This window comes from Natator depressus, chromosome 9, assembly GCF_965152275.1.
Source record: "Natator depressus isolate rNatDep1 chromosome 9, rNatDep2.hap1, whole genome shotgun sequence".
NCBI classification, from domain to species: Eukaryota; Metazoa; Chordata; order Testudines; family Cheloniidae; genus Natator; species Natator depressus.
In genome coordinates this window covers 946489-972100 of record NC_134242.1, presented here as the reverse complement: position 1 = coordinate 972100, position 25612 = coordinate 946489, and the positions used below count along the sequence as shown (strand labels likewise).

The 25612-nt window shown below is 41.2% G+C and overlaps 1 protein-coding gene across 4 annotated transcripts in view; it reads right to left on the bottom strand.

Moving 5' to 3' along the window:
- ACAP2 (ArfGAP with coiled-coil, ankyrin repeat and PH domains 2) overlaps positions 1 to 25612 on the bottom strand; it is a 107657-nt gene that overhangs the window by 64097 nt on the left and 17948 nt on the right. For all 4 annotated transcript variants that reach the window (XM_074963320.1, XM_074963321.1, XM_074963323.1 and 1 more), the window contains exons 2-9: positions 22499 to 22556; positions 20529 to 20648; positions 17714 to 17767; positions 14918 to 14976; positions 13264 to 13447; positions 10984 to 11028; positions 9329 to 9424; positions 3460 to 3534 (exon numbers count right to left, since the gene is read on the bottom strand). In XM_074963320.1, coding sequence (XP_074819421.1) covers positions 3460 to 3534; positions 9329 to 9424; positions 10984 to 11028; positions 13264 to 13447; positions 14918 to 14976; positions 17714 to 17767; positions 20529 to 20648; positions 22499 to 22556 — 691 coding nt within the window. The remainder of the gene's footprint in view (positions 1 to 3459; positions 3535 to 9328; positions 9425 to 10983; positions 11029 to 13263; positions 13448 to 14917; positions 14977 to 17713; positions 17768 to 20528; positions 20649 to 22498; positions 22557 to 25612) is intronic.

Sequence of the window (25612 nt, the reverse complement as noted above, 5' to 3'; positions counted from 1 at the left end):
TCGGCTGCGTCGAGGTCTGCCTGGAGAGAGGCTCTGGCAACGTTCTTTCCCTCCTCTAAGAGGACAGAGGATTCCCGCCTTGAGTCCTGAGGCACGGAGTCTTTACATTTGAGGAGTCCCACAAGTTGTAATTTTGCATCTCCCAACCAGGGCTTCTTGGTTCGAGATTCATAGCTGTAGTCTACCTGGCCAATAAATGTTTCTCCCAAGATTGAGTTTCTGTGTGTCCTTCTGCTTGATAGGATATAAAGTCATCTTGCAGCAGTGAGCCGCTTGGTCCAGAGATGGGAGGAAGAGGAAGAGGCCTGTACCAGGGGTGACTACCGAATGGAGTGGTGCAGGAGCCCTCCTCTCAGAAGCAACCGAGTAGAACCGGTGAGGAGACGGACCCGTTACCAGGGAAAACCCTCATGGGTTCCAGAATGGCCACTGCATAAGCCCTGACCACCTGGCAGGTACCAGCGAGGAGAACCTCACCAGGGTCCGGCAGCACATAAGACAGGTACCGGTAGCAGTTCTTGGGCTGGGTGTAGGAGGAGTCCTGAGGTGACCACAGGGGAGCGGTACCCCTCATTTCCACGAATCAGTCTTGAGAGTCTGGCAACAAGTGCTGGACTCGGGATGACCTCATAGAAGAAAGTAGGGTCAGTTTGCCCCTGGAAGGTATCAAAGGTCCTGGTGCTGGGAAGGAGCTCGGAGCACCATGTTCTCTCCTGCTCATGCTCATCGGAGCTGGTGGTTGTACCAATGGAGTCGGTGGTACCAGGAGTAATAAGTCCTTGGCTGCTGCAAAGGCCTCTGGGGTTGAAGGCACCATGATTCCACTGGTGCCACAATGACTTCTCGGCATCAGCAGAGGGTCCCACAGCAGACTCAACATTCTGGGCGGAGTCAACGGTGCGGAAGGGGGAGGAGTGGTCCAACATGGGTTGCACTCTACTACCTTCCCCTTGCTTGCCTTTCTTTCTTTGGCACCAGCAAACGCCCTCTCTCTGATTATTGCTTTTTATGTTTCTTCCTCAGCACCAGAGATAGAGAATGGTATCGGGATACGTGCAGTGCTGGAGGAGTGTTTTGCACTGAGGCCCAAGTGCTCTGTGCCAAATGCAAGCAGCTTGGCTCCAAAGCCAGTCTAAGAGCGGCTTCTATTAGGATAGACCTCGATCTAGCCTCTGTCTTTCTTCGTACGAGGCTTAAATTCCCAACAAATTTGACAGCGCTCTCATACGTGAGCCACTCCCAGACACTTCAGACAACTGGAATGTGGGTCATGCCACAGGAGGGGTTCTAACTATCTACGCTAGTCTTATTTACAATATTTATGCTACAATTATACTAAGATTAATAAACTAGGAAACAGACGAAACCACTGAAAGACGGCTTGCCAAAGCAAGAGGAGTTGTTCCAGTAGCCATCACAGGTGGTAAGAAGGAACTCAGAGGGAGTGGGGTCCTTGGGGCCCCTTATACCAATGCATAAGCGCGCAGCACCAGAGGGTGCTAGAGCCGGCCCAACGGATACCACTGAGGGAAAAATCTCCAGCAACAGTGCACATGGCACGCGCACAACATGGAATGGACATGAGCAAGTACTCAAAGAAGAATACACACACTGGAAAACCTAGATAAGGTGTCAAGTTAAAACTTTGAATTATATATACACACATACACACGCACGCACTTTTTATTGAAGGTTAATGTTTGTGGGAATAAGTGAACCTTTAGGAGGGATGTGAATACTGGTAGGAGGAGGGAAGTGCTTGGCTTGCCAACATTGTGAGGGTTCATGCCTATGGGCAGTATGGAAGAAGGTACAATGATGGGAATGGAAGGGGGAGAAGGAAAGAAATGGGACAGCAATGACCAATGGGGCTGGCATTCTAGACCGAGTGACAGGGAAATGAGATGACACAAGAAACCAGAGCTAGGCTTTAGGCCAGCTGAGAGCTGTGATGGCCCTGCGAGGCAAGAAGCTTAAACCTGGTACATAGGCAAATGGAAGGATCTGAAGAGGAGAGAGAGAGAGAGAGAGACAAGGAAAGCAATTTAAGAAGCTGCTGTTCAAGTTAAGCGCTTTCCACCAAAAACTCTGTCTTCCTTCAAGCCCCAGAATGATGAATTTAGGGACAGCAAATGAGGTGATCCTGACTTATGAGATGAGGAGCATATGTCCAACAGAAACAAGGCCTAAACCCTAGGGCTTTTTAGAGCAAAACCAGCATGAATAGCATCTGTAAATGCACTGGGAGTCTTTGTAAACGGTGTAACATTATTAAGAAATTAAAATAATTACAGATGACTTGATGAATTAAATTATTTTCATATAGTTTGCTAACCTAACTCAAGTGCAGTAGTTGAACGGCAACAAGAAGTAAGATCCAATACGTGTTTTTGAAGTTCTAACTGATCAGGTTTCCATAAGTACTGGATTTCTTTATCAAAGCTCCATAGTAACCACTCAGCTTATTAGAAATAGTTTACCTGTAATGCAGCCTTATGCAGCATTTAAGGAAAAAAACAAAACAAGTAAGGATAATGGGCCTACAGCAATTATTATAGCTCATGGTAACAAATCACGTAACTTACTCCTTCAATGGTCAATTGATAGTATGTACCAAGAGAGGTCTTAATCCTGTGCCAGGTGCTGCTGCTCTCTAACAGCAGCTATTACTTTCCAGCTATAGCTTTTCCCCAAAAAAGAACTTCCATCCTATTCCCAACTTCATTTTGCTGCTGAATTTTCTTATTAAATTCTAGCATTACAATAGCAAAATGAATATTGACCCAGATCTTTATAACTATCCATGCGACTGAAGATGCTTTGTTCCACTTTAAATGGCTGCAATTTTCCCAACATGCAATAGCACCAGTTAGTACCAAATTTGCCAATAATTAACTTTCAGTTAGTGTTTAGCTTTCACATTCATATACATTTAAATAAGAAATACAAGCCAAGCTTCCCCTTGGGTTTCCTTTAACTGTTTGTCTACAAGAGTGGCAGATACTCTCAACTTCAAAACACTATTATATTTCGCCCCAATTCAGGAAGTAAATAGAACTTACATCTACAAGGCCACATGGAGGATGCCCTTTCTATAGGTATATAACAATTACAGCAAGCAAAAAGTTAACTTTATGGCAAAGAAGACTCCAAGATACCATATTCAGAGTCAGGTTTCTAATAAATGGGTTATATTTCTCAGCATTTGAATATTAGTCATTCAGTAGAACATTGAAATTGATATTTTAGCTAGCGCACAGAAATATTGTGACCTTGTTTGGTAACACAATCCGAACGTCTGCAAACCATCTCTCCATTTAATTACCTGTAATTCTATTTCACTGCACTGCAAGGACACTATTTCTAGCAGTTCTAATGCAGTTATGCTCTGTTGCTGAGACATACCAAACAGATGTACAAAATGTGTGTACAGTTTCTATTTTACATTCCTTCAAGTACCTTTTGTTGAATAGTGGAGTGCTTTTGCTCCATATCTCTCTTCTCCTTTGCAGCATCTACACCCAACCGATCCAGCTGTAAAGAGAAAAAGAAATTTGGCTCTTTAGACTTTATAATGCATGTTAGAAAAAATATATTATGTCTAGACATTGCATGACTTGCCTTATACACAGGAAGGTCACTTCCTTGATCACAGAGCTTTACCTTTAATATCAACTAAAGTCCTGTTTAAAGCATTTTACTACCATTCTGAATTAACAGGACAAATTTTCCTGACACAAAACCTCTTTGATAGGTGTACATTTCCTTTAGGCTCTAAGGAAAACGTTTCCAAGAATAGTATGGTGCCAGGGATATGCGACTGGTAGACTGCATTGATGACATGTTCAGCCTCTGAAGAAAGGAATGACTCATGCTTTAGCTGCTCTTGCTGGCTGACTGGTCCGTTCAGCAGCAGTGGCATTAGCAGAGAAAGCCAGACAGAAGGGGAGGTTGGGGACTTTCCCCTCCAAAGAGAAGGTGGTGACAGCCCCAGCTGATCTTTTTTAAAATTGACAGCTCCCATGTGCTCCCTGAGACAGCATTAAATGGGGCAAGGTTCTATAGCTATTCAGGTGGTTTGCGGCTTCCCAGATGTTGTAAAAATAGTGATTATTGCAGAAAACATGGCATACAGGAGATATTTCTAAAAAAACCCACATTTAAATGTCTTAAGATAAAAAATATCACTATTTAAAACCTGTCTTGTAATAAAGTATCAGTAGAACTATGATAATACTGTTACTGATGTCAGTGCTTTTGCCCAGAATTACTTGAGAGAGATCTATGAATATATGACTGGTTAAGAGGTATTCCGATGTGGTGGAGATGGAAGCTCGTTGACAGATCCTTTGGTACGATACAGCGTGGTATAATATTTTGTATACTCTTGTAGACTTTAGTCTTTCAACATCCTATAAAAATTAAGTACGGTAATTTGGTCCTTTTACCCCAAGCCAGAATATTATACTTCCCTCAGCCCCAATCAGTGTTACAAGATCACTGAACATTAATGCAGATAAAGTAGTTACGGTTGGAGGACTAAGAGTTGGCACTAAACAGAGTGATGACCAGCAATTTTGCATATGTGATTTTGTGCAGCCTTTGCCCTACCTCAGCACTGGGGTAGCAAAGTTGTATGTATCAGAGAGCAACTGCACTTCACCACTACAAGTCAGTCGTGGAGAAGGACACAGTATCTGACCAACAGAATCCCTAGTAGAGAAACTCATCGCGTAAAACTAACTATGGGTGAGGAAGTCTGCCCTGCCCTTCTCATTTCTACCATTACGGCAAAAGGGATGGAGACTGGCCACATCTCTGTTTGCCATTTCCTCAGCAGGAATAGATGCTCTGTAGCTGGCTCCTCTGCTATCGCCCCTCTACCCTCTAATACAGCGGGTGTCCAGAGCATGCTTTACTCCAGCTATCCTTGGGGTTCCATTACTACCTAGCCATGTTTAGAACAGGCCTTCGACTGCTCTAAACTTCATAGGGCCAGGCCTGGCACAAAACTGACCTCAGAATCTGGAAGCCGTACTTGGCTTCTTGCCAGCACTCCCTCCCACCCCCCGCTGCACAGGGTGGAAGATGACTGCAGTACTAAATCCAGGCATCACTCAAAGTCTTGCTCTGCTCGACATTAATATGTGGTTGGATTGTATGTGCTATCGTTGTATGTGAAGTTATGAAGTTTGGCTAGGTATGTATTACTGAAACATGTTCTGACATTGAACACACCCACAAGCAGTCTTTCAGGTCCAACAGTAAAAAGGCCAGACAATGTTAATAGCTTATTGAGGAAATGCACAAAATCACCAGGATTACCCCAGCAACTGTGTACAATAGAAACCTCTCTCTGTGTAGAGATAGCACTATACAGTGGGAACTGTTTGACCCAGGGCACAGCAAAAGAGCTTTCCAGCAAGTGAGAAGATATAAAAGGGAGGAAATGACATCATGATGGTACCTCACTCTCCCTACAACACCTGGAAACACCTGAGGAACAAAGACTGAATGGGGGGAAGTGATGGTCCCAGGCTAAAGGGATTTCTAGCCTGTGTACGAAAACCTGGGAAACCCAAGCTGCAAAGCCAAGGTAGCTTGTGCCTTAAGAATCTGCCAGACTCTTTACCACTCAGGGTGAGAATTTACTAATTCATATCCTACCTATCTAGTATGTTAAGCTCAGTTTGCGGTTTTGTTTATTTACTAGGTAATCTGCTTTGATCTGTTTGCTACCACTTATCACTTAAAAATCTATCCTTTTGTAGTTAAACTTATTTTTTGTTTTAATCCAAATCAGTGTGCGTTTAACTAAGGTCTCTGGGGAAAATCTCAGCTTGGTCACCACAAGCATGTATGGTCCTCTTCACATTGAGGGAGAGGCGTACAAGGTGTTAAACCCACATACTGGCCAGATTTGACTGTGACAGGACAGTACTGCTCTGGGGTCCTAGGCTAGGAAGCTGGTGGTTAGAAAGCGTGCATGTGACTGCAGCTGGGCGTGTCCCTACCTGTGTGAATGCTGGTGAAAGTGCAAGCTTGGAGGCCTTTGCAACTAGTCACAGCTGCACAGTGTGAGAGGGAGCCCAGGCCGGTGAGTCAGAGTGCTCAGTGGTACCCCAGCTCCAGATGGCACCCCGGGGAGAATCAATCACATGCATTTGTTCAAAAAAGGCACAAAATAATTTTCTAAGCTGATTTTTTGCAGTTGAATCCTTTCACATCACTGGCTGATTTTGCAAAGGCCTTATGCTCAACTTGACAGCATTTCTGTTGGTCTATAACATGATGACATCTGAACACCATATCTGATCAATTTCAAAATTTCAGGGAGTGTTCAGGCCTCAAAGGGTAAAACCCTATTGATTTGGGGGGAATTCCAAAAACCAAAAGGGAAAAGGGGGGGGACAAGGAGCCCCTGCCATCTGATTAGCAAAGCCACAGCTCTAAGCACCTCTGAAATCGTCTATATATCCAACTAGATGATGACACCTATTCACATCTTCCAGCATAACACTATCCATGCTCATCCTCCCAACAGAATGGAACATGTTGACACCCTGAATGACTTACATCCCAAGAGAGAGAAGAAATAGCTGCTCTCCCTGCTGGGAGCCATGGGACAGATGTCAGTCAGAAGAGGCAGCCAGAGGGATAGGAGAGAGGAGGCGGCTTCATTCTTTCCTTCTTCCTAGCCCCCTGCCTACTCCCCTGGGAGGTGGGGTGTACTTTGGGGAAGGAAAAGAAGAGACACTGAGCTCCTGACATGATAATGGGAAAACCTGCTGTAAGATGCAGAGGAAATGGGAAGCAGACAGAGTCCCTGGCATGCAAGGGAAAGGAGCAATGGGGTGCGCGCACAGCCCCTGCCTTGGTGAGGCACTCTGGAACAGTGAAAGAGGAATAGGGGATTCCCCCTCACCAGGAGTTCTGGGTATTAGGGGACCATGGTATGGGGGAGGAGGGAAGGGGCACACACAAAGCCAGTAGCATGGGGGAAGAATGGGCACACAGATTCCCTGGCAGAGGGAAATTGGGGGACCCTGGCATGTGGCAGAAGAGGGAATGGAGGCACACACAGAGCCCCAGGCAGCACACACTGGTTAAGATCTCCCACTAAACCTCTGAACTAGGCTCTCTGGACTGACATTTCCCATCCCTGCTTTCAACTGAAGGGTGATGCTATTGCTGAAAGCTTAAGAAAAATCATGTCATACATTTGAATTATGAAAGGAATATGGTTTTCTCACTGAAAAAAATTAATGCCATGCTTCTTCTGTAGAGAGAGCTAAAATCAGCTGAACTTCAAAAGTCAACCTGTAAATAGTAGCCATTTTAAAATACATCCACAACCAGACTGGTTACAAGCAACTGAAAATTCACTTATGAGCATGATCAGTAGGTATCTGCTAAAGTTTTCTGTAGAGTCTAATGAATCCCCGCCCATTCTGGGATGACACAATATACCTTCTTTCTAACCTGTCAAATATAGGGGCTGCTACCAGTACAAATTATATAACAATTGTAACACTCTCATGGAAACTGCACCCTCAGCAAGTTTGCAGATGACACTAAACTGGGAGGAGAGGTAGATACGCTGGAGGGTAGGGATAGGATACAGAGGGCCCTAGACAAATTAGAGGATTGGGCCAAAAGAAATCTGATGAGGTTCAACAAGGACAAGTGCAGAGTCCTGCACTTAGGACGGAAGAATCCAGTGCACCGCTACAGACTGGGGACCGAATGGCTAGGCAGCAGTTCTGCAGAAAAGGACCTAGGGGTTACAGTGGACGAGAAGCTGGATATGAGTCAACAGTGTGCTGTTGTTGCCAAGAAGGTCAATGGCATTTTGGGATGTATAAGTAGGGGCATTGCCAGCAGATCGAGGGACGTGATCGTTCCCCTCTATTTGACATTGATGAGGCCTCATCTGGAGTACTGTGTCCACTTTTGGGCCCCACACTACAAGAAGGATGTGGAAAAATTGGAAAACATCCAGTGGAGGGCAACAAAAATGATTAGGGGACTGGAACACATGACTTATGAGGAAAGGCTGAGGGAACTGGGATTGTTTAGTCTGCCGAAGTGAAGAATGAGGGGGTATTTGATAGCTGCTTTCAACTACCTGAAAGGGGGTTCCAAAGAGGATGGATCTAGACTGTTCTCAGTGGTGGCAGACGACAGAACAAGGAGTAATGGTCTCAAGTTGCAGTGGGGGAGGTTTAGGTTGGATATTAGGAAAAACTTTTTCACTACGAGGGTGGTGAAGCACTGAAATGCGTTACCTAGGGAGGTGGTAGAATCTCCTTCCTTAGAAGTTTTTAAAGGTCAGGCTTGACAAAGCCCTGGCTGTGATGATTTAGTTGGGGTTGGTCCTGCTTTGAGCAGGGGGTGGGACTAGATGACCTCCTGAGGTCCCTTCCAACCCTGATATTCTATTAAACTCAACAAGCACAATTCTTCACAACAAAAAATAGACATGATCTTAACATACCGTATACACTTGTTCATTAGCCTGTTCGTTTATAAGCTGACCCCTCCAAGATGGATAGGTAAAAATAGTAAAAACTGTATGACCCTTTCGTAAGCCAACCCTATATTTCAGGGGTTGGCAAACTTTGCCTCCCGGCCCATCAGGGTAAGCCACTTCCCACAGCTCCCAATGGCTGGGAACAGCAAACCGCAGTCACAGGGAGCTGAGGGGCTCCGTGCCTGCCAACGCTCCAGGTAAACAAAACGACAATGTATTAGATATTCAATTCAATGATTTCATAGAGTTTAAAATCAAATTTTGGTGTTGACCCGTTTATAAGCCGACCCCTGCTCTTTGATGCATCATTTTTTTACCAAAAATATTCGGCTTATGAACAAGTATATAAGGTAATAGAAAGAAGAAAGTACAGATGGGGGAAAAATTAACTGACGCATTGAATAACTTGTACATTTTACAGTATATACTGAACAACATGAACATACTTAACAAAACAGGGACAGATTTTACTATATATGTGGAACTTAATTAGGAAAATTAAGTAAAAGGAAATTAATTTTGCTGTGGGAAATCTGAAAAATGCAAGGAAATAAAAATTTTTATGTGCAGCCTTAATGTTGTATTAACTTTTTTTTTGCATTTAATTAGTAACACATTTTTAAATGTATAATTTTTATGGTGACACTATGCCTTCATCTTGGCTATCCCCCAAAGTTTCCACTTTTATTGAATAAACGTACAGTGGCTCTGGTACATACATAGTTCTCCCCAATAGTTTTCCCAAGCACAAATTAGTATGTGCATTTTAATTCAGGAGTTGTATTGTAACATTACCTGTGCTCCAAGATCATTCATGTATGGCCTAAGCTCGCTAAATAGATCATAGCCTTGATGAAAGAAGGTCAGATGAGCATACATAAAGGATAACATCTAGAAGGAAGAAAGAATACAAGTATACGTTAGAAAGAAGTTTTAATAGAGCGTTATCAGATCTTACATACATAACTCACACTGAATGAACTCTCGCAAACAAGCTTGAAGTGCAGGGCTTAATTCTCCACTGCTCTGCACTTTGTGGAGATACACATGAGTACAAAGTGAGTGCAAGGTGCGTGCAAAATACTACCATTCTGCCTTGGTAGTGCTCTACACCCACTCTGTGGTCACTTTGCACAGGTCTAAATGACTATACGAGGGTCAAGACAGAAATGAATGACTCCACCAAGTTAAATCTTTCATAAACGGGCTAATAAAATTATCCTATAAAACCTGATTGACAGGTGAGGTCATGTTTTAGTCCGATTATTTAAAACTTGTTAAAAAAATATGCCACTCAAACACCTAAGAAACCAGCTGGAAGGCACAGAATCTGCTTGTTAAAGATCCATAACTTCTACAGTTACAGCTGAAATAGCTCACAATCTGCTTCCCTGGGACTTCCAAGACGACTCACCAAAAACAAGAGACGAAACCATCAAGCAGTCTTCATACATTGTGAGAAAAAAGAAGGGAAGATATCCAGGATTCCAAAGGCACAGAGAAAAAGACTGGTTTGTAATAATGACCCAATCTGTCACAGTTTAAGTGAATTATACAATCTCATGAAAAAAGGATGTGAAGGAATGGAAAGTGGAATTTGAAAGGGACAAAGTCAAGGACACGGTCTCTCCAGTTATGTATCTGGCACTCAAAAGAGATGAGATTTGAAGCAAAAATGTACATTAGCCTCAAATGGTCCCAATCTATTTTCTTCATGTAAAAATGTGCCATTTTAAGGAAATGAGAGACTCAACCTTGAAAACAGATTTGGAGAAGTATTAATTTTTAAGTGAATGCAGCTTTCCCAAAGGGTACCTTATTGAAAGCCTTGGAGGCCAAACTATTCAAGTTTCGCTACAAAACATGTACAGCATACACAATAGCCGTAAAACCTTAGTGATTTCCTCCACCCTGATGTGAAAGGATCACCATTAAGTGTATGTCTACACTGCAGTCAGAGCTGCAAGTGCAGCTCAGGTGGGCACACCTGGACAAACTTTAACCTAGCTACCACAGCTAGAAATAGCAGAGACAATGTGGTGGCGTGGATCTTGGTGCAGCTAGCACAAACACACACATATCCAGGTTTCTGGGAAGATTTGTATAGTCTGCGCTGAAGCCCAAGCCATCATGTCTTCACTGCTATTTTTAGCTGCACTTGCTAAATTAAAGTTAGCATGAGTGTGCCTACATGAGCTGCAATCCCATCTCCGACTGCAGTGCAGGCATAGTGATAGAGTGTAGTTCACATGCCCACCCAGTCTTAGTCTCTCTTGCTACCACCAGCCAGTGTGCCAGTTGTGATGGTGGTTGTGCGACATGGAGGCAAACAGTCAAATTCATGTTACATAGGTCGCTGATCAGAGGGTAGCAACTTGTAGTCTCAAATGTTTATTTTTTATATTTCAGATTTAATCAGACATTTTACACATAAAATGTAAAGATCTTACCGATTTTAAGATCTCTGATCTCCTCTTAGATTGAAGAACATTAATCTAGGAAAAAACAAACATTTTGCTTTATTCACCAATCCCCACGCAAACTGCAATAATCCAGGTTATGTGTAACTGTTAATAAATAAAGTAACCTTAAAATATGTGGAAAACAGAATTCAAAAATCTGACTTCATAGAAATTTTTTTTTAATACTACAGAGAAGACTGCAACTAATTGTATTTACCATCGCCATTTACAGTTAAGAGAAAAAACCTGCAATGCTAGAATTCCCAAAAGATGCTCACAAAGTTTCAATATTAGTTGAAAAAAGTATTTTACAAACCTCATGGGTTATGTTCTTAAAATCTATTCATGTAGTGCCAAAACATGTCAGACACTTTAAAGTCATTTAAGATGACTGGGTCCCCACCTCTGGGAGCGGAGTCTAAAAGTCTTCGCAAGAATTCTATTAAGCTAATTACATTTTATCTTCGCCACCTCAATCATGCTATTAAGTTAGTTGACATCACTAACCACTTGTGTTCATTGGTTATCCAAGAAAGTAACATTCATGCCCCTTGTCTTATTTTATGTGCAATATCTGATTTTTCACATGTATCTAGTCCTCTTCTTGCTTTCTCGTCAGTGGCTTTAATTACCTGCCACAATATAAGATTTTCTCAAAAAACCCTCACTTAACGGACACATACATTAACGTGGAATTCCCTTCATTGGTATGTCTGTTTAATGCTAATAAGTAAAATAATTTTACAGAACCTGTAAACAAAAACAGATGGTATTTTAAAGCTACACATCCAATGCTTTGGAAAGCATTCTGCAACACACACACACACAGAAAAGACTTTTCTGGATAAAAAAATAAAAGGGAACTTGGAGAAATACTGAAATACAAATTAAATCCAAGTAAATATGACCACAGACACACTCCAGTAGAGTCCTCTCATAGTGAAGTCATTTTTTCCCCCAGAAGAAAGCTTCATTGTAAGCAGAAAGGTCCATCTATAACTTGAATTGTTTCCATGGCGGATTACATGGAAAATTTGGGAGTTTCCTTCACCATAAATGCAGTTTTATTAAGTGGACTGTAGTGTACACGAGAACAGACGAACTCCAAAAGGCACATGAATTCCAATGTAGAATGTGCAAAAATGGCTGAATGCATGTGATCATTTCTCCTAAGCCTGTACCAAAATAGTAAGAGCCTGCTACGGACAGCTAAGTTACAGCAGAACCTCACAGTTACGAACACCTCAGGAATGGACATGTTCATAACTCAAATGTTGGTAATTCTGAACAAAATGTTATGGTTGTTCTTTCAAAGTTTACAACTGGACATTTACTTAATACAGCTTTGAAACTTTACTATGAAGAAAAATTCTGCTTTTAACCATCTTAAAGGAAACAAGCACAGTTTCCTTGCCTTGCTTTATTTTGTGGGGGGACGGGGGGGGTCTTTGCTGCCTGACTGCATACTTCCGGGTTCCAAATGAGGTATGTGGTTGACTGGTCAGTTCATAACCCTGGTGTTTGTAACTCTACTGTACTCCTTTATCTCACATGGTAGGAACTAAATTCACCCCTATATTGACCCTTATGAACCACTTATGTTTACTTAAGCATCTTCTGAAAACTCTCCTCTGACATAATGCCAACAAAAAAAGCCTTGATAATGATTAGGCAGCTGGAATGCTGTGAGTACTGCTTGTGCTGTTCTTTGTTATGTTACACTTCTCATTTATTGAATAAACCTTTATTTTTTCTCTTATACTAGTTCTTCAGGACAGGGAATGTTTTTATTACACCTGTACAGTGTCTAGCCTGCAGGTGCAGCCTCAGTTCTAATTGTAAAGTGGTCCAGAGATCATAGATCTTGTGCAGGGCCTCTGGACAGGAATTAATTTAATCCTTGGTGCTGAAGGTTTCAGATTCAATCCCTGCTGATGACTACAGGGTCTGTATCCATCCATGGATCGATACAGACCTGTCATGGCATTAGAGAGAAACAGGAACTGGGTTGTCATAGGGGTTTCTTTAACTCCCTACTCCTGGGGGGGGAAATTGTGTGTGTGTGTGTGTGTGTCTGTATTGTTACACACATACTTGCTGACAGGTATTTTGACATAAATTACCAAAATAATTTAAACTGGTGTGATTATGCAGTGTTATTTTGACAATAAAATTTGAAGATTTTAAAATATTGTGTGCAGAATTTTTAGTTTTTTGGTGCAGAACGCCCCCAGGAGTAACACATTGTTCTTGAAAAACTACACTTACCTGAAGAACATAATCCAGAGCTATGTGCCGAAAGCATTTTCGTGTTGCAGTGAGAATGTTGGTGGCCTCCTCTACTTCATGTTGTTTATTTCTTTGAACTTGAGCATTTTTTGCTAGTGCATTTTCTTTTTCTTCACTGACTTTTTCAAACTGCTTCTTTGCATCTTTAAATTTTCTAATATCTCTAAACAAAAGGGGAGATGAATTGCAATATCCTTGGAAGGCTCATTTTGTTGATCATGAAATATTTAAAAATATACCAAATTTTAAACCTTTTCTAACATGGTTCCATTTACAGGTATCATATTTGATCTTTTTATTATTTCCCTTTTCCACCTTAAATATCTGGATCAGGTGCAAGTTACAGCACAAGAATGATGGAAGTGTGACTGTCCTGGCTGCTCTGTTCTTCTGAACAAGTGAGGGAGTATAATTTAAAAGAATACATCTTGTAGACACTGGTATATTCATCTAGTCCAACCCAGGGCAGATGATAACCATGATTAAAAAAAATCTGATTTAAACAAAAAAGGTGGGTTGCTTTGTATTTTCTTTAAATAGTTTCCTAATTGTTACTAGAATTTCAGATTTAACAGTTTTTTTCTGCTGAGATTCACATTAAATGTTCATCTATCCTGAAAAAGACAATCCATGATCTCGTTCAACATCTCTACTGTGATACCACCACAAACTCAAACACAAAATTGGTAAGGAAACAGTCCATGCTATGTTTGAAACCAGCACTACCTTCTGATGTATTGAACTTCAAAATGTCAAGAAAGCTGAAATGCTTCAACCAGGTCATACTCTTCCTTTACGGTTTGCAGTCTGAAGTTAACGGGACTGCTTCTAAGTGGCTTAGGTGCTTTTGACATCCCAACCTTAGGTGCTTAAATATGAATCTTTGCTGTTAGTTCTGAAGTACTGTTTTAAAGTGAAAGATTTTGACGACACTAAGGCCCCAATCCTTCAAAAACGTATGCACATACTAATTTTATGCACTGTGAGCACAGTCCCACCAAAGTCACTGAGACTACTTCCAGGGCAGAGTTAAGGAGCTACTTAACTGTTTGCAGGATGAGGGCCTACAAGAGAAAATTTTAATACAAAAGCTCTTCATATGGAAAACACTTCTGCTCATGCTTAACTTTAAACATATTGATAGTTCCACTGAAGTCAATGGGACTACTCAGGTGAGTAAAGTTACATATCTGTTTCAGTGTTTGCATGATCAGGGCCATTATTTTCAATCTTTTGTTTTTTGCCCATTGTAGTTTTGTAAAATTAAAATAAGATACCATCCCAGTAGTGACATTAAAAAAAGCATCCATAATTGAATTCATTATAAATGGTATTTTAAAGTTGCAATAGTACAGATTTTCAGATTAGTTTGACAAACACTCAATGCATGACTTAAAGCAATGATTTAAAAAAATACAATGACTGAAAATGTCTCCACGCCAGTCCAACCCCTATTGGGCTGTTGGGTTATTTTTGGCAAGTTTAAGAGGTGCTATGCAAGCTATGACTTGACGATTTCCAAATATCTTCAACCTCTCTCAGAAGCTGATTTCACTTCCTAGTTGGTCTTAGTGGAGATATTTTTCCTTGCAGTTTATTAAGGTGAATTTATTTGAAACGAAAATTAACTTACTCTTTAACGAACATCTGAAGCTGTGTTTTAATTGATCTTTGGGTTTGGTCAAATAGGGTCTGAAAGAGGAAAAAAACAAAAACTTAGTTCAATAAAGGATTTGGAAGTATTGGAGTCCTTTAATTTTAGGCCAAAAAACATCTAAAGCCTTTAATTCTGCCGAAGACCTGAATCTCTTTAGGCCATCTCTTTGAAGTCTCCAGGTCTAACAGTAGATTTTGCATTTAAACTGCATTTCTCATTATTCTAATTGTTTTTAAAAAATCAGACGTATTTCAAAATTAAAAACATCTTTCACCTGAAAAGTCTTCGCAGCATACTACTATGCAGCAAGATAAAAGAAAAGCTAAAGCTACTCTAGTGACGAACTCTGGCTGCTGCTCTTGTACTTGTTCCCAGTGATGTGCATATGAGAAAGTTTAAAGCATGAAGCTGGGGAAGGAAGTTACCCAACTTGTGAAGTTACTGTAGTTCTTTGAGATGTGTCCCCCTATGGGAGCTCCATTTCAGGTGCACATATGCCCCAAGTGCCTTTGATCGGAGATTTTCACTATCAGTCTCCGTTCAGCCCATGCATGCTCCCTATTCATCCTCATGCCCTGCACCAAGACTATACAGGACTTAGCAGGCAAACCTTCCTCAGTTCCTTCTCTACCACAAAGTCCACCAAGGGAACTTTGAAGCAGGGAGGAAAAGAGGGCAGGTAGTGGAGCACCTATAAGAACACACATTCAGTGGAGTATTCTACCTAACATTCATGTGCCCGCATGATTACACCTCATTCCAAGAGGTTAACGAAAAATAGTGAATTAGACAAACCATTACTTAGCTTAACTGTGATTCTTCGACATCTTGTCCCTATGTATTTCATTCTTGGTGCACATGCGCCCCATGCACTCAAGACTGAATCCATTTGGCCCGCACAGTGTTGTTGGGGCACACCTCACTCAAAAGCATAAAAGGTGGGGTGACCACAAACATCTCAGTTCCTTTGCCAGTACACAATTCAGATAGTAATCTCTGCAGCAGCGGGGAAAGGTCGCAGAATATGTATGGACAACATCTCTAAGAACCAGTTTCCCTAAGGTAACCATTTCTTCTTTGAGTGCTTGTCCAAGTACACTCCTCTCTTGGTGACTGAGAAGTAGTAATCTGTGTGATAGGAGGTGGGTGCTATCTAGTCCTAAGGCTCTCAGAACAAATAATTTGGTGGCCACAAAGTGCAGCCACCAACCCTCGCTGGTGGCTGCTCACACTTTTCCTAAAATACTTAATTAGCGTTAGGAACAAACATGCACACATACATGTCCAACTCGAAATTTATTTATTGCTAGCTAGTAAGTCTGTTGTGAAAAGTGATATTAACTAACATTCACAGCAGACTTACTCAGCCCTGGCAAGTCTGGGGACAAATTAAGCCCTGGATGGGTGATCAGGGGAGGCAGCTGGGGCCAGGGAGATAGCAGGGGGCTGGGCCCAAAGCCTCGTGGCCAGAGGACAGAGCCCAAAGCCGGAGCCAGATCCTGCCGCCCCGCCACCCCAGGGCTGAACCCCAAAGCCTGAGTCCCACAGCCCCTGGGAAGGTGAGGAACCCATGGCTGCCTGCTCCTCCACCATTGTGCCCCAAGCGTCTCCAGATGGGGACAGGGCTCAACCCCGATGGTGGCCCCAGCAACCAACACCAAGGCAGTGTATTCAGGAGCACCAGGGAGGAGCCACTGCTTCCCCCCTCACCCTCCAATCACAGCCCAGGAGGCTGTGGCCACAAGAGGGCACGGTGGCCGCATTTGAGAAACGCTGTAATCTAGTCTGACCTCCTGTCAAACACAGGCCATAGAACTTCCCCAAAATAATTCTTAGAGTAGATCTTTTAGAAAAAAAGATCCAATCTTGATTTTGAAACTATTAATGATGGAGAATTCTCCACAACCCTTGGCAAGTTGTTCCAGTGGTTAATTACCCTCATAGTTAAAATGTATGCCTTATTTCCAATCTGAATTTGTCTACCTTCAACTTGCAGCCACTAGATTCTATTATACCTGTCTGTGCTAGACTGACATGCCCATTAAATATTTGTTCCCCATGTAGGGTTTTTTTTTTTTTTATAGACTTCAGGTCACCCCTTAACTTTCTCTTTGTTAAACTCAACAGATTAAGCTCTTGAATAGATCACTATAAAGCATATTTTCTAATCCTTCAAGCGTTCTTGTGGCTCTTCTCTGAGCTCTCTCTAATTTATTAACATCCTTCATGAATTGTGAACACAAGAACTGGACACTATATTCCAGCAGCAGTTGTAACCATGCCAAATATAGAAAAAAATAACCTCTCTACTTGTACTTGAGCTTCCAGATGGAGTCCACAATGGTACAAACTACTGCTGTGTTCAAACTTGGCATTTTCTCTGTTTTCTGTTCTGGACTGATCGGTCACAGCTCCAAAGAAGGAAGCTGCACAAAGAACAGAGACACTGCATCTGCTGTATCATCTCTGTTGTGCCAGAAACATTGAGCAAACAATGGAGAGGGAAAGCAAGACTCAGTCTGGCAAAGAACTCTGGCTACAAATTGGTTCTGTTGCCATTAGCCTGCTAAGAAGGGAGGAGTAACCCACAGTTTCCAGACCTGCATCAAAGGGTGCAAAGCTGAGTTCCAGCAATATCAGCACAATCAAGGCATACACATTTCAAATCCATTAAGAATTAAGGGCCATAAATATTATAATATACCATTAGCTAGCAAAATCTGTTTGTTTAGGTGAAGTGGTCACAATCATCCTCCAATTACCCACACTTACCGTGTGATAATTGATCATTTCCTGTAGGCTGTCAGAAAACTTTGTCAAGCTGGTCTGTAAAGAAAGAAAATAAATAGGTAAAGGTAAATCCCATCAGATATGGAACACAAAAAGTAAACCTTCAAAAGGCTATAGATTTTCCATTATACTGAGAACATAAAGTGTATAGCAAGGGTTCTCAAACTGGGGGTCGGGACCCCTCGGGGGTCGCAAGGTTATTAGGTGAGGGGTCACGAGCTGTCAACCTCCACCCCAAACCCCGCTTTGCCTCCAACATTTATAATGGTGTTAAATATATAAAAAGTGTTTTTAATTTATAAGGGAGGGGAGGTCCACACTCAGAGACTTGCTATGTGAAAGGGGTCAACTATTGTCAAACAAAAAAAGAATGATTCCCCAGCTGCTGCAAATCAGCATAGTTCAACAGAGCAACATCTCAGGTGAACTTCTGTATCCTTTACAATGTCTCCATGAAAAGTGTTATAAAGCAGTGGTCCTTGGCCTTTTCAAGCAACTGTATCCACAGGTTAGCAAACAAAAAGCTACTTGGAATTCAGACATTCTCAAATTTCATTAATTACAAATGATCCAGATTTTCCACGGAAAACTTTGCTATTTTATGTGCATTTTTCAGTAAAATCATTTTCAAACAAAAAATGAGAATTTTTCAGTTAGATGTAAACTTCATATTGAAAACACACACACACGAACGACATCTTCACAAGTTTTCAATGAAAAATACGTAGGCCAGGTCTACACTACAAACTTACATCAGTATAACTGTGTTGCTCAGGACTATGAAAAAATCCACACTCCTGACTGAGTTATACCGTCCTAACCTGCGGTGTAGACAGCGCTACTAGTGGTGTCCCCAAGGGTCAGTCCTAGGACCAATCCTATTCAACATATTCACAAATGTTCTGGAGAAAGGGGTAAACAGTGAGGTGACAAAGTTTGCAGACGATACTGAACGGCTCAAGATAGTTAAGACCAAAGCAGACTGTGAAGAACTTCAAAGAGATCTCACAAAACTAAGTGATTGGGCAACAAAATGGCAAATGAAATTTAATGTGGATAAATGTAAAGTAATGCACATTGGAAAAAAAATCCCCAACTATACATACAACATGGGGGCTAATTTAGCTACAACTAATCAGGAGAAAGATCTCCTGGAGTCATCGTGGACAGTTCTCTGAAGACGTCCACGCAGTGTGCAGCGGCAGTCAAAAAAGTGAACAGGATGCTAGGAATCATTAAAAAAGGGATAGAGAATAAGACAGAGAATATCTTACTGCCCTTATATAAATCCATGGTACACCCACATCTTGAATACTGCATACAGATGTGGTCTCATCTCAAAAAAGATACACTGGCATTAGAAAAGGTTCAGAGAAGGGCAACTAAAATGATTAGGGGTTTGGAACAGCCCCCATATGAGGAGAGATTAGAGAGGCGAGGACTTTTCAGCTTGGAAAAGAGGAGACTAAGGGGGGATATGATAGAGGTATGTAAAATCATGAGTGGTGTGGAGAAAGTGAATAAGGAAAAGTTATTTACTTGTTCCCATAAGAACTAGGAGCCACCAAATGAAATTAATGGGTAGCAGGTTTAAAACAAATAAAAGGAAGCTCTTCTTCACTCAGCGCACAGTCAACCTGTGGAACTCCTTGCCTGAGGAGGTTGTAAAGGCTAGGACTATAACAGGGTTTAAAAGAGAACTGGATAAATTCATGGAGGTTAAGTCCATTAATGGCTATTAGCCAGGATGGGTAAGGAATGGTGTGCCTAGCCTCTGTTTGTCAGAGGGTGGAGGTGGATGGCAGGAGAGAGATCACTTGATCATTATCTGTTAAGTTCACTCCCTCTGAGGCACCTGGCATTGGCCACTGTCGGCAGACGGGGTACTGGACTGGATGGACCTTTGGTCTGACCCAGTATGGCCATTCTTATGTTCTTATGCTACGTTGAAGGGAGAGTTTCTCCGGCCGACATAACTACTGCCTCTCGGGGAGGTGGATTAACTACGCCAACCGGAGAAGCTCTCCCGTCGGTACAGTAGCATCTTCACTACAGTGCTACGGCAGCACAGCTGCAATGGTGTCACTGCCCCCTGCTCTGTACGTGTAGACAAGCCCTTAGCTGAAATAGCAAGTCAAAAATTAAGGGGGCGAAGGAAGAAAAACAAAAATCACACTTAAAAAAAGGAATTTTATGCAGAATTCCATAGAACAAAATTTGTATATTTTCTACGACAAGTTATACCAGTTTACCAGACTAAAGAACTTAGCTGTACCAGACAACATTTGAATTTGAAGTTATGCCTCTGCTGAAATGGGCCCAGTGCAGTGCAAAGGTAGGCCAGGGGAGTATTTTATTTACAAAAAGTACTTTATCTCAGACCCATGATCTAAACTGATGCTACCTATTTTGTGGTTTATTGTAGTCAAACCTAGACCAGTGGTTCTCTAGCTTTTCCATACCAGTACCCAACCCCCCACATAGGAAGGGGCACAGTGATTGTGACCGTCATGCCTGTTCAGCACCCCCCAAGTTGAGAACCCTGTCCCAGAATATTTTTTTTGTGGCACAACCCAATCTCCAGTGCAGGTCAGAACCCAAAACTGAATAGGAGATTGTGCCATGGCCTGGAATGAAGCCTCTTCATCAAGACAGGCGTGCCAGTGATGGTTAAGTAAGTTTGTATAGAAGTAGCAAGAATGAGTAATACTGTAAATGAAAGATTTCTCCAACATTTGCTCCCACTTAAATTATTATATGTTTCCACCTTTTAAATATTTAACCCCCAAACACTTACCTCAACTATCACATCCTTATTGGAATACTGTGCAAGGTCTCGAATTCCATTCATGAAGTGCTTGTTGGCAGCACAAAAAGCTTTACCAGTATCGATCATCGCAATGCAAAGCTTTACTAGCTAAAGGGAGGGGGGAAAATGATCATGGTAAATAAAAAAAATTTCAGTTACTTTGTTACACAGAATTTCAAAGTTAATTTCCTGTGAAAGACAACCTTTATAGGTACATAGCAAGCGATCACACACAGGTGCAGTAGTTATTTTGACCCATTAGATAAGCCAAGTTGTTGTAGCAGATTTAGTCCAGGCATAGGAGAGAGCCTGAACTAAAACAAATACTTTAGAAACCAATGATTTGACTTCAGTATTTCAGAAATTGCTGCTTAATTTTGTCCTAAGCTGTATGAAAACATTTAACCGCAAGCTGTTATAGACTGATCTCACCAGCATTCCAAGAGACTGTTTAGAGTGCTTGTGACATTAAGAGGTTTATTCTTCTCACCATCGGTAAGCACAAATTCTCTTACAGTTAACCGAGATCACATACACTTTCTCCAAAAAGAGAAGGCAACTCCAAGTCATCACCATCAGTATGGTTCAGCGGTAGCACTTTCACTTCCTCAAAGGAGTTTGGATTTAGTCATTCTATTTTATTGCTGGGTTATTACCAATATTGTCTTATCGATGAAGTACTGCACTATCATGCTGTTTCTGATAGTGAAAACTCCAGCATCTTAATTCATGTACGCACTCTAAATGAAACATTTGATTTTCAAGGTGGAACGTAAGCTTGTGCTTTGTGGAAAATGGCTGCTCCATTTACTTACAGAGTCAGTGAAATATCAGTAACTTACTCATTACTGTGTAATGCACCTTGACTGTTTCTTAACTATGAAAAGGACTCAGTATTATTTTTCTCCTGCCCCATTAACTCAAAAGTTCTACACCTCATGCCTAGTTGTTGCTTTCACATCACCTTGATTGATTTTTGCTCTCTCTGACTTGACTGCAGCTGGAACTTCTACAGTTCCAATAAAGGTTAAAAAAAGAGAAAGTTTACTTTTGCAGTATCATTATTAGAGCCAGTTGTTTCTAATCTTCAACTATGTGTGAATCTCAGACTTGTAACAAACCAGAAGGAAGCAATATGAAACTGATTTAAAGAGGAGCATATTACCCACCATGCATGCAAGAGGAAAGAATTTCTCCTATTATACTTTTATAAACACTATCCTATTACTGTATGAAAGAACTGGAAGATCAAGAGAAGCAGTGAATGGAGACATCCCGGTCAGGTGGAAAGGGGAAGTACTGGGCGCTTTTTAAAAAAAAGTTACAGATTAAAATAATGCAAAGAAAAATGTACTTGTTTGCAAGGTTCACATTAAAATAGCACGAAAACTCAGTAAAAGTAGAATCAGTTAAAGGTGATGTGATGGCCAAGAGGAGTCAATTTATTTTTAAAATACATGTAATTGCAAAATGCTTAGTGACGACGAGCACTGGAATTCAAATGGGTAACTTGCACTTCAAAACAACAGCAGAGATACAGTAGTGCTAAGTGACCTTGTGGAAAGTTCCTCTTGTTTTCAGCAACAACCCACCTTTTGTCTATTTAATAGATTTAGCAACAATCTGATACTTTTAACCTTAGTTCTATTGCTTCTGAAACCATTTATTATATGCAAAATTTACAATTTTGCTTATCTATAGCTGTGACTACTACCCCAAATCTGGTTTAGTACTTAACCCCTTGACTGTGCCTAACACAAAAAGCAGGTCATAGAAAATGAACGACTGTGCTGCTGAATGTATCAGGTACATCCTAACGTAACATTAATTGCAACAGAACATCAGCACTGCAACAGTTGCCACAGAGAATCAGAAGCAGAATAATAGGTTTATTTGATCCTGTTCATCTGAATTTTTTTAAGTTTTCAAAGTGTACACAATCAACTTAAGAATCTTACCTTTTCAAGTTTCAGTTCTAATTCTGCCACATCTCCTTCCACTTCCTCTAAAGCAGCCCTGCAAAGTTAAAAACAATATATTGGAAAGTAAGACTTTACACAGAAAATACACTTCATCTTTTATTTTAAAAATTCTCTTGATTTAGCACAAGGTCTCAGTTGCTCATATTAAGAGCTTTCATGAGTCCACAGTTTCATGCAGACTTGAATGCTTAAGAACACAGTTTAGACTAGCATGGGTTATAATGGAGCACAAAGGAGGCGACATGCTTAATCCCTTGCTAATTGAATGCGCACCACATTACCAGAAAAAGAGTGACAAGTTGGCTGGTTTGGGGAAGAAGGGCTGGTGGAATTGATTTATGAAAAATATTACATATGTATAAGCTTGGCTAAGCAATGACTAAGGCAGTGGTTCCCAGATTGCGGTTCATGAACCCCTGGGGGGTTTGCGAAATGTTACAGGGGTTTCCCAGGAAAAAATTCTCTAATGGCGGACAGAGCTGTCCCTAGGAACCCCAGGTAGCATGGGGCCAGCAGCCCGGAGCCCCTGGACTTCCAAGAGCTAAGCAGATCAAAGCAAGCATATCTATCACACTGAGGAGATTTAAACTTCAAGACTACTTATAAGAAATGGAAAGGGAGGTGGATATTTTTTGATGTTTTTAAAATTAAATAAATAGGCATCTGGTATTGTTTTTAAAATTATTATGAAGAACAAGTTTAAGCTTTGGTGTAACATTCATTGTTTGCCTGGACTGCTCAAGACCTGAATGCTTGTGTAGGAGGAACTCTGAGTTGGCTTCTTAAATACCTTCATGCTGTTCCACATCTGATACCCACTGATGAAACATAGGAGCCTTGTCTTATAACAGGCTTATTTAAAGTGATACAAGCTACGAAAGTGAGATCTTGGAAGAGTACTGCTGTTTTCATAATGTAATAAAAATACTGTAATCATAATAGTGTGTAATAAGCATGTCATAAAAACAACATTTTATATTTCCAAGATCACTGCTTTTATAATTTATACTCAGGTAAAGGAGAAAATCCCTGGAAATATTCATTTTCAGGAGGGAGTTCACGAGACGACATTTTAGTGAAAGGGGTTCACAGGTTGTTAAAGTTTGGGAACCACTAGACTAAGGGAACACATGACAACTGCCTACAAACATTTGAAGATGATAGCATCAAAGAATGAGAGGAATCATGTGACACATTGAAGCTTAAATTCTTGGGGGAGGGGGGGCAGGGACTGTATTGTGCATCTATATTGTGCATCTCAGACAGTGCCAATCACCCTGTATCATCATTCAATAAACAATTAGAGGATGAACTTTTAAAAAGGTGAAATTTAGACTGAAAAATCAGAAAAAAATCACATATAATTCATAGATATTTAGGTCAGAAGGGACCAATATGATCATCTAGTCGGACCTCCTGCACAACGCAGGCCACAGAATTTCACCCACCACTCCTGCAAAAAACCTCTCACCTATGTCTGAGCTACTGAAGTCCTCAAATCGTGGTTTAAAGACTTCAAGGAGCAGAGAATCCTCCAGCAAGTGACCCGTACCCCATGCTACAGAGGAAGGTGAAAAATCTCCAGGGCCTCTTCCAATCTGCCCTGGAGGAAAATTCCTTCCCGACCCCAAATATGGCCATCAACTAAACCCTGAGTATATGGGCAAGATTCACCAGCCAGATACTACAGAAAATTCTTTCCTGGGTAACTCAGATCCCACCCCATCTAATATCCCATCACAGGCCATTGGGCCTATTTACCATGAATATTTAATTACCAAAACCATGTTATCCCATCATACCATCTCCTCCAATGTACACAATAATGTATCTGTCTTTGTAGTAAAATACCAGATGACACACTTTTAGGTCTTGTGTCAAGTCTAGTCAGATTCTGTTTTTCTTTCATATTTATGTGAGCTAATACAAGCTGCTTGGAGAAGGCATTTCTAAAACCTACTTTATGACCAGAGTGGCTTATGTGGTGGTCCCACCTCCCCTTTGAGAGGTTTAAAATTTAATTTAGAAAAAGATCACTGGTACTTGAAACATGCAGCACTGAGAACTGCTTTATAGATTAAGGGAGGTTTGCAAAAAGTTTATCATCATATTAGAATTGCTCAGTCTAATGCTTGGGACTTTGAATCCTTCCACTTCCAGCAATAAATGCTGCATCATGAAAATCTGCTCATTTACTTTCTCTGGTATAAACCCAGCATCTTCCTTCTCTCAATCTTGCTCTTCTCAGAATGATAAGCCTACACTGCACCATTTTCTGCTGTAATCCTCAGCAAGATAAAGTCAAATGCTTTTGTTCAGTTATTCATCTATGACAAAGTCAAGCACCAGTGCTTGTCTTATGGCAATATAGCTCTCAAGCTACACAATCTACCACCCTGGTCTCACCCCCTCTTCACCTACATTTACACAGTGTTCTATGATTTCACTTAACACCTAAAAATCCAGCCTTTTGCTCCGTTTTAGTACACTGGAATTTTCCATTTTCCTTACAAATTTTGGTAGCTCTTCCTCCAATTCACATTTGTTCACAGAGACCAAGAAATACAGAGCTAGAAGTCCTAAACCCTGGCAAGTTTATTAGAGTCCAGTTCTGTAAGGTGTTGCTGATTACCCTCAGTGGCTTCAATGGGAGGCTCTCAACACATCACAGGATGTGGTACATCTATAGCACTACTCTCTCTAAATCTAAAAAACGTGTTCTCCAGCACCAGAACGTGCAGGATTTCAGGTATGACAGAGTCATTGATCGCTCCCTTCCACCTCCTGCTCATAAGGGATTCATTTTCATCTGGTCTCTACAGTAGGTACTTGTTTTTCAAAGGAGAGCTGGGATTAAGGTCAAACAGAAAGGAAGAACTGAATAGGTATTTAGATGTTTAGACAGCAAATTAAAAAAAAAAGAATGAATTAATTCTTCAGTACATTTGCCAGGTGAGGGTGCCATCCTGAAAACACACTCCTAACATTACTTATCTGAGTAAAATTGCATTCATGCATGTGTGTTTTGCAAGATCAGGCCCACAACGCGTTAATATGAGGGAAGACAATGGAATGGGCTGTCCTTCCTGC